This window comes from Sinocyclocheilus grahami, unplaced genomic scaffold, assembly GCF_001515645.1.
Source record: "Sinocyclocheilus grahami isolate Dianchi unplaced genomic scaffold, SAMN03320097.WGS_v1.1 scaffold29.1, whole genome shotgun sequence".
NCBI classification, from domain to species: domain Eukaryota; kingdom Metazoa; phylum Chordata; class Actinopteri; order Cypriniformes; family Cyprinidae; genus Sinocyclocheilus; species Sinocyclocheilus grahami.
Genome location: NW_015505208.1, coordinates 2,949,263 through 2,958,379, shown reverse-complemented (window position 1 = coordinate 2,958,379; position 9,117 = coordinate 2,949,263). Strand labels below are relative to the sequence as shown.

Genomic DNA, 9,117 nt, shown 5'->3' with positions numbered 1-9,117 from the left:
GCATTCTCAAACATCGTACGCCAGTAGAAGTGTTTGTGCTCATGGTCCCCACGCCAGCGGCTTTGCACGCCCAGATATAAGGCATGGACATACCTGGGGTAAAAAGCATAGGATAAGACCTCCAGATCATTTCTAAACACATCACCAAAACTTGCATCAGAAAATGCTAAATTACACTAGTGGTCAAAAGTTTGGAAATTTTATTTTTTATTTTTGAAAGAGAGAGCTTACCAAGGCTGCATTTATTTGATGAAAAATACTTTAAAATTAAAGCATTAGTATAATACTTTTTTTACAATTAAAAATCACTGTTTACTATTAGAATATGTTTAAAAATGTAATTTATTCCTGTGATGGCAAAGCTGAATTTTTAGCATCATTACTCCAGTCTTCAGTGTCACATGATCCTTCAGAAATCATTCTAAAATGCTAATTTAGTGCTTAAGAAACATTTCATATTATTATCATGCATTTTGAAATCGATGTTTTGCTGCTTAATATTTCTGTGGAAACCATGGTACACTACCATCACTACACTACAGTGCATTACCAGTTTTGTGTAAGACTGTGTAAGAGATTAATACGTTTTTCAAAAAAAGATAGTAATACAAGGGCACATTAAATTGATCAAAATACATTTATAATGTTACAAATGATTTCTATTTTTAAAATAAATGCTGTTCTTTTGAAGTGATTTCTGGATCATGTGACACTGAAGACTGAGTAATGGCTGCTGATAATTCAGCTTTGCATCACAGAAATAAATTACATTTTAAAATATATTATAAAATAGAAATATAATATAATAGAAGTTATTTCATGTTATAATAATATTTAACACTTTTTGTTTTTGATGTATTTTTTACATTAGTAATTAGTAAATTAAACCTTGGCGAGAATAAGACACTTAAAAAACACACACACATATACTTTATTTTATTTCTTATTACAGATTTATCTGTACAACAGACAGGACATCATTGAGACTGACCTGAAGTCTGCACTTCTAGATGGTAAACCATCATATTATTATTATTCATTAATTTTTTGTCATTGACCTATTTATATTGTATTTATTTTGTTCTGTATCTTAACTGTATATTCGCTGGCCTGTAGCTCACAGTAATCAGACGTCTTTCCTGGAGTCCCAGAAGGCTCTGTTCATCCGTCACAAAAACCGCCTTGCTGTGGTCCGAGAACTCAAAGCAAAGGCCAGACTGGAGTTATTTGGTAAACAGGAAATATTAATCAGATTCATTTATATCATTCGTTTTTTCCAAAGACACTGCATGTGTCCTTTAGAAGAAATATTGCATGTTTAATCACACTGAATATATACATTTTTTTAATTATTTTTTTTAATGGAGAGCTTTGATATTAGTGTTTATTTAGATTGTTTTCCTGAATAACATATGTTCAGTGATCAGTACACTTTTGGTTTTAAACTATTTCCTGTTGCGTACTGACAGTCTCTTCGTGTTTCAGATGAGGACGGCCCCGACTGTGCAGACGCTGAGCTCTACTCAGAGGCCAGCAGCGTCTTGACCGGCAGCCATCTTGGCTCAAAATACTCCCGCAGCAACTCTCGCATTTCATCGTGAGTGACATCCCTGCTTACACAAACACTTCACTGTTTTAGTGTCTCATGACCTGTCAGCAGCTGAAATGTCGAGGCTGAAGTTTGCTAACTGATCTGCAGGAGGTCGTCTAAGAATCGTAGGAAAGCAGAGGGAAAGAAACACATTCTAAAGGAGGGAAGCCCATTTGAGGACATCGCCCTCCTGAACGCACTTATTCAAATCATCACCATTGTTGATAAGATGAGAGACTGTGTAAGAGAAAAAGAAAGAAAGATAGTAATACAAGGGCACATTAAATTGATCAAAATACATTTATAATGTTACAAATGATTTCTATTTTTAAAATAAATGCTGTTCTTTTGAAGTGATTTCTGGATCATGTGACACTGAAGACTGAGTAATGGCTGCTGATAATTCAGCTTTGCATCACAGAAATAAATTACATTTTAAAACATATAGAAACAAATAGAAAGCAGTTATTTTAACTGTAGTAATATTTCACAACATTACAGTTTTTACTGTATTTTTGATCAAATAAATGCTGCCTTGGTGAGCATAAGGGACTTCTTTCTAAAAAGAAATCGGAAAAATCGGAATTCCATATAACCTTGATGCCAGTCTGCAGGCTTGGAAAAGACCTAGAGTCTGCTTATAATGTCACTGTGACCAGCTGAAAAAGGCAGTACACTTGTCTGGGCAGACTGCCAGCGCACCATCGAGTGCTCCAGCATGTGATGTTCTACCCTCAGCACCACAGTCTACATGCTGTTGCAGATGTCTTGAGACACACCAAGGTCGCACTTGAGATCACACGGATGTCAGTGAGCATGTTTTCTCAGGAGGGATCACTGTCTCTTACTTTCCTTATTTCAAATTTCCTGATTTACGACCCCAGGACTGCACTGTTTATTCTTTGAGATGGATGTAAGTGCCAGAAGAAAGTAGAGAGTGCATGGCTTTTGGAAGATATGAAGCAAAACCTGCAGCTGTGAATTTGAATGTGAGGCTCTTGAAAAATCTGACTTTCACTGGACTTAATTTGTTTCTTTTGACAGGAAGTGCCATGATTTTTCAGTCTGTCTCAAGGGTGGCGAGAGTAATAGAAGTGCTCGCCGGATGTCAGGAGATTGGCAGAATGAATCACCCTGACTTGATAAGGTCTATAAAATTGCTCCACATCCTTCTCACAACTTGCTGTGTGAGAAAAAAAACAGCCTCTGAAAGAAAAATCAAGCAATAGAGCGCCTGCGAGAATGGCTGTCAGCGATCGTGCCTCAAATTTGACAAGTGACACAGAGTCTTTCTTTCTCTAAATAAAGAGTGTTTTCAATGAGACAGAAAATCTCTCTTTGCTTGTAAAATTCAGCCTAAGGGCACACGGATGATATCAGACAAAATCAAACCTTGAACCTTGACCATGCAACTATTTATTTTTCTTCAAGAAAAAATCGGAAAATGTGAACAAATAGGCAGCGCTACAGCTGAGAAAACATCTCTCAAATAGCCACAATTGGCAGGCAATGCATCAGTCTCCATGGTGATGACTGGCAAACATTGCAGCTGACAAGCTTGGCCCATTACTTAGTTTAATATAACCCAATTGGAGACAATCATCTGCTAGGCCTGCGTTTTGCAAAGACTCAGGCTTCCTCTGAAAGACTTTCTATTATAAAGACAGGTCAGAACAGGCTCACCACATTATGATTATGTTGCTGTTCACCTGCCATTAAACTCCATTAGAATTCAGCAATATTTAGAATGGCCAATTGACCCATTTGGTTACTCAGATGGCACAGCTGGCCAAACAGCACTCAGCTATTAACTGGCAGGGTTCCTGTAAGTCAGTTAAATACAATTCCCCCTCTCTGCTAAATTACAACACTGATCACACCCTTGAGAATGACAGCAGAAAGAAAGAAAAAAAGAAAGACTTGAAATCAATGTTGAATGTTCTAGATCAGATTTCCAGTTGGCTGTCATTTATTTCATTGAACAGTTAAGCCCTGCTGAGACACTGGATCATGTCATCATGTAACAGAATTAGGAAAATGGAAGTGCTTTCTATTTCCTGTCACCATATACAGTACATTTCTTTCATTCTTTGCTGTCCTTCTCAAGAGTGTGATCAGAGAATTTTGTTGTAATCTTTCTGTCTTTGACTCTCTATAGGTTCTTTAACCAGATTTAAAAGCTATTTCACAATATTGAGTATAAATCAATGTAGGACTATACCAGCTAGGGAGAAAGCGAAAGACAATTTTCCTGCATCAGTACAATCAATTTAGGATGGTATATTCTGTATCTATATTTATATTGCTTTACAAACATTCAGTAACTGCATTATTTAATGCATTCAATGAACACATAATATTTAGAATATGCACAACATGTGACAAACGTCTGCAGACAAATGGATGAGGGTTCCTTCATTTCCAGATTATAGTCTTTTTCAGTAAAAAAAATAAATAATGTTGAGTACGAAAGTCAGTTCAGACATAGGAATAAATGTGATGAAGTAATTAGAGCTTGATATTTCGCCTCTTATGCATAATAGACAGAATTTAGGAATGTAAAGACATTTAAAAAAAAAATTTTTCTTGAATTAGCATCAAACACCGAAAAAAAATACTTTATACATAAACATATTCAGATTTCTGTCTTTTAAATGTATTTAATTCATCCCATCGGTGCTCAACCAGGCATACCTTCAAACAAACACAAAACTAAATCACACTAAAACACACACGGCCTACAGCTTCCCTCGGTTTATCAAACACACAGTAACCACAGCTTAAGTTCTATTAGGTTCCTTGCCTTGTCACAGTTAATCCCAGTGCACCATCTCTCAGGAATCTGTCTCAAATAGGAATTAAGCTGTTTGGCCAGCAGCAACAGACTATCTCTCCTCTAGAATGTGTCCTCACTTCTCCTCAGTAGAGTTTTACTTTGGTATCCAGAGAGGAGAATCAATCACACAGTGCTTGCAAATTACCTCATTGTCACAGATGAGACTGTTTTTAAAACTGGTGTTTTTCGCCTTCACTCCTGCTCACTCACACTTTAGGTCTGAATCTTATGTATTTATAAATCTTTTGAAAAAACAAACAAACATGGATTTAAACACACTTTTGGCATGCTCAAAAGGGCAGTGCACCTGAAACAAACAAATGACTCTTATGAACCGATACTTTTTAGTGAATCAAAAACCAACAGCAAAACCAGTGTAGTTCACAAACAAATGATTTATTGTTGTATGAATCATTCAGAAAGACTCTTCACTTTAATGAACATGCTGAATCCATTGTGTCAAGATGATCATTGCTTTCAGTGATGGAGTATTGTTCAAAAATTTTATGTTTTATGATACTAAATGTTAGTCAAGACGTTTATTAAAATAATTAAATAAGATTAAATGAATATGTGAACCAATTAGAACTGTTGCCTTCATTTTTTTATGTTCTGCAAACACTTTTTGCAGCGCATGGAGTGATTTCATTCTGTGTTTATAACCTGTCAATAAAAGTTTGGTCTAACTTGAAGAAATTATGACAGGAATACTGTATATTACTGTTGCACAGTAGAATGTACTTCTTAATAATAATAATAATAATATAAATTATTAATATATTATTTTTAAGGAATATCACAACATTGTTGTCCATATTTTGATTTAAACCATAAATATGCCAAATTAAATCAAATTAAAAAGGAATTAAATTGAAAGGAACTTAATATTTTTTCATTTGCTTATATTTAATAATTGTATTAAATTTTTTAAAGATTAATTAAATATAAATATTAATATTGTAATGTTTTTATATTCTGTGTGCTCCTGACAGTAAAATGAGCCACTATAAACCTATATAATGGTCCAGTCAAAGAAAAAAATACAGTGACACAAATTGTTTGTCATACGACCCAGCAACAATTATGGTAAATTTGGTATAAAAAAAGTAGGGGAGGGATCTTCTAATAAAAAGGTCAGGAGCAGAGGTCTGATGAAAAGCTGAGTAACAGATAGAGAATGACACAGATGGCATGAGAAGCACAGCACACGTGTTGTGACAGCAGCATAAATGAAGCTTGATCGAAATGACCAGCAGCTTTGTGATATCAATGGCAGAAAACATCACTAACCCTGTGTTACCCTGCGGGTCAGCCAGCAGCTCGACCTGTCACTGCTGATCAACGCAGGAAGTGAAAGACAAGCACATCACAGACTCTGTGTTTACAACCACAATTACACGGCGCTCACTCCCTACTCCCATGCCTCTAATATGTGTGGGTGTGTTCCTATTGATTTATATGTGAGTGAATTAAACTTTTGGCTGTGATCGTGGGCTGCAAATTTTTTTCTCAGCATTATTATGGAAATTTCATTGTGAGTTGCGGCGCACTGTCTGTCAGCAATCAAGATGCTTAGCACTTGATAGACACTTGCACATTCTGCTCATGGCAACCACACTGAGCGAAAAGAGCAAAATCTAATGGCACTGTTTCTTGAGCTCAGTTCAGAAACAAGTCTTATCTTGTAAAAAAAAATAAACATCTTTATGACTTTGTCAACTTTTAGGTCAAATCTGGTGCATATAAAAAGCTCAGGCCCCATTAAAGGAGTAGTTTACCCAAAAATGAAAATGTATTACTCACCCTCAGGCCATCCAAAATGTAGATGACTCCAGTCCATCAATTAACATCTTGTGAAGTGAAAAGCTGCCATTATTAATGTGTTAGAACTATAAACCATCATGCAAGTTTATAATCCCTATAACACCTCCTCCAGTGAAAAAGTTAATTCCCTGTTGTTGTCTCACATTAAAATCCACCGACATATTTTAGAACTGTTTTTTGTTGATCTGTGAATATTTCTTTTCTGATTCAGACAAGATAACTTTTCACTGGAGAAAGCAATATTATGGATAGATGACTCATATTTTAACCGGAAGCAAAGGTTTGAAGTTAAAAACTCTTGATGATGGATTTGTTTCTTACACACATGCAGCTTTTCACTTCATTCATTTAATTAATTACATTAATTTATGGACTGGAGTCATGTGGTTTACTTGTAGATTATTGTAATGTTTTTATCAGCTGTTTGGACTCTCATTCTGATGGCACCCATTCACTGCAGAGGATCCATTAGTGAGCAAGTGATGTAATGCTAAATTTCTCCAAATCTGTTCCAATGAAGAAACAAGCTTTCATTTAATTAATTACATTAATTTATGGACTGGAGTCGTGTGGTTTACTTGTAGATTATTGTAATGTTTTTATCAGCTGTTTGGACTCTCATTCTGATGGCACCCATTCACTGCAGAGGATCCATTAGTGAGCAAGTGATGTAATGCTAAATTTCTCCAAATCTGTTCCAATGAAGAAACAAGCTCATCTACATCTTGGATGGCCTGTCAGTCAGTTTTTCGTATATTTTCCGTATATTTTCATTCATGGGTGAACTATTCCTTTACACAGAAAAATAAATGACAGAAAAAACCCAAACAAATCACAGCTATATTCGAAATTAAACCAATGGCATCAGTAAGTAATATTTAAAAAATCTTTTGCACTGCTCTAAAGACAAAGGGATTTTCAGAGTGTGCATAAGGCGATTTCTGGTGGACAGATTGAATGAGTGGAGAAGTCTCTTGGGGAGATTATTGACCCAGAAGCTCATGAGAGATGGAGGAGGAAGAGGAGGAGGAGCCTAGAAACAAACAGCTTGGAGATAATGATGAACTAGCATGGGACGACAGGAAATACAAGGAGGATCCCGTTTCTGCACTATGACTGCAGGACAGTCATAGGCGATGCAAACTAACAGCGGTGAGGTTGAATACTGTGATATCTTGCATCATTTCTGTTGTCATTTTCCCATCATAGACACCTCTACTTACTGAATGTATGTTCCAGTGACTGATTCTTAAACTACCATCTTATATGTGATCCTGGACCACAAAACCAGTCTTAAGTGTACATTTTTCCAAATTGAGATTTATACATAATCTGAAAGCTGAATAAATAAGCTTTCCATTGATGTATGGTTTGTTAGGATAGGAAAATATTTGGTCAATATACAACTATTTGAAAATCTGCAATCTGAAAAAAAAACCAAGAAAAATCTATAATTTTGACCCATACAATGTATTTTTGGCTATTGCTACAAATATACCCCAGCGACTCATGACTCAAATATGAAAGCCTATTAAATTCAATCAATTTGTGCCAAACTACATAAATATGGACTGCAACAAAAGTTGTTCCTATAGTATTTTCTTAACATAAACCTTGCCATCTTAGTAGTTTAATCATATGGCCCTAAATACCCCTAGGCGTGGGTGTGGATTAGTTGCACGCCAAGGGAAGGCATATGATGACAGAAAATTATGAATGAACTGCTGAGGTGATACCTCAAAGGAATGCACTATAGATTTGTATCTCATTATACTGAGTTCTATGCACTCACGTACCTCCAGACCTGTGCCAGCTGAAGAACGTGCACGACGCTTTGGAAGAGCCACACGCAGGCTCTGCAGCAGCTCTCAGCGCTGCTCCGGGATCCGGTGACCGCAGCGGAGCGGCCAGCGCCCCGCTGATCGCTGTCCTTGGTGCTGAAGTGGCTCTCCGCATTGGACGCCGCTACCATGGCAGCCGCAGCCGTGCCGCTCCCGTTGGCGTCAGTGTAATCGTACGCGAACCATCGGAAGCTGAGCACCTGCACCACCACAGACGGAATGATGATAAAAACCAGTGTCAGAGCGAACCACCAGTAGTTCCGCCTGAGATAGTAGTCGGCAGCCAGCCACAGGTCTGAAGCCCCGTCCGAGAAAAAGACCAAGAGGGCGCAGAGGGTCCAGCAGCAGTCCAGGAGCGAATACTCCTTCCCGACGGGACGCCACTGGGGAGAGCGCTTCTCCAGCCCAGGGAGGCACGTCGGCGGAATGTCATTCTGCAAAGAAACGGCTGTACCGTCTGATTTCGCGGCCATGTTTGTTGTAGAAAAGAGAGTAGATAGAAAAGAGAGACGGGAGGGAGGGGGTCGTGTGTCTGTGTGGGAAGGAGAAAAGAGGGCTGGGACAAAAATGCTTCTCCTTATTCCTGCTTGAACATCTAGCTCCTGCATTTTCCACCTGAAAGCAATTTATCACGGCAGTCGCCGACAGTAAGCGTGCAGGCATGCGTGTAGTTTTTATTCAAAAGCCTATAATGTGATATAGAATTAATAATACAGCGATAGGTAGGGATATCCAATCTCATGGCCCGAGATGAAAGGTACCTCTGCAGTCCTGATTCAGATTCAATTTAGCGCCTGTGTCTTCATTGTCTCAAGCTAGATCAGTTTATGTAAATATTATAAAGTTATATTAATCTGTTCAGACCCAAATTATGTCACAGACACAAAAATATGACCATGCTCTTATTGAAACAAATCACCTCAGTAACATCATGTAAGTTAATGTTAGTTATTGAAGTTGTTTAATAGCTATTTAATAGTTGTGTGTGTGTGTGTGTGTGTGTGTGTGTATGTGTATATATATAT

General features: G+C 37.3%; 1 protein-coding gene and 1 long non-coding RNA gene across 2 annotated transcripts in view; one reads left to right on the top strand and one right to left on the bottom strand.

Annotated features, from left to right (window-relative positions):
- xkr7a (XK related 7a) overlaps window positions 1-8,565 on the bottom strand; it is a 21,479-nt gene extending 12,914 nt beyond the window's left edge. The window contains exons 1-2 of the mRNA XM_016257964.1: window positions 8,048-8,565; window positions 13-93 (exon numbers count right to left, since the gene is read on the bottom strand). Of these exons, the coding sequence (XP_016113450.1) occupies window positions 13-93; window positions 8,048-8,565 (599 nt within the window). The remainder of the gene's footprint in view (window positions 1-12; window positions 94-8,047) is intronic.
- Window positions 933-1,822, top strand: LOC107571002 (uncharacterized). The gene is made up of 4 exons (XR_001607121.1): window positions 933-1,013; window positions 1,117-1,230; window positions 1,486-1,597; window positions 1,700-1,822. It is a non-coding gene; the product is annotated as an uncharacterized lncRNA (long non-coding RNA).
- Window positions 8,566-9,117: the final 552 nt, after the last annotated feature.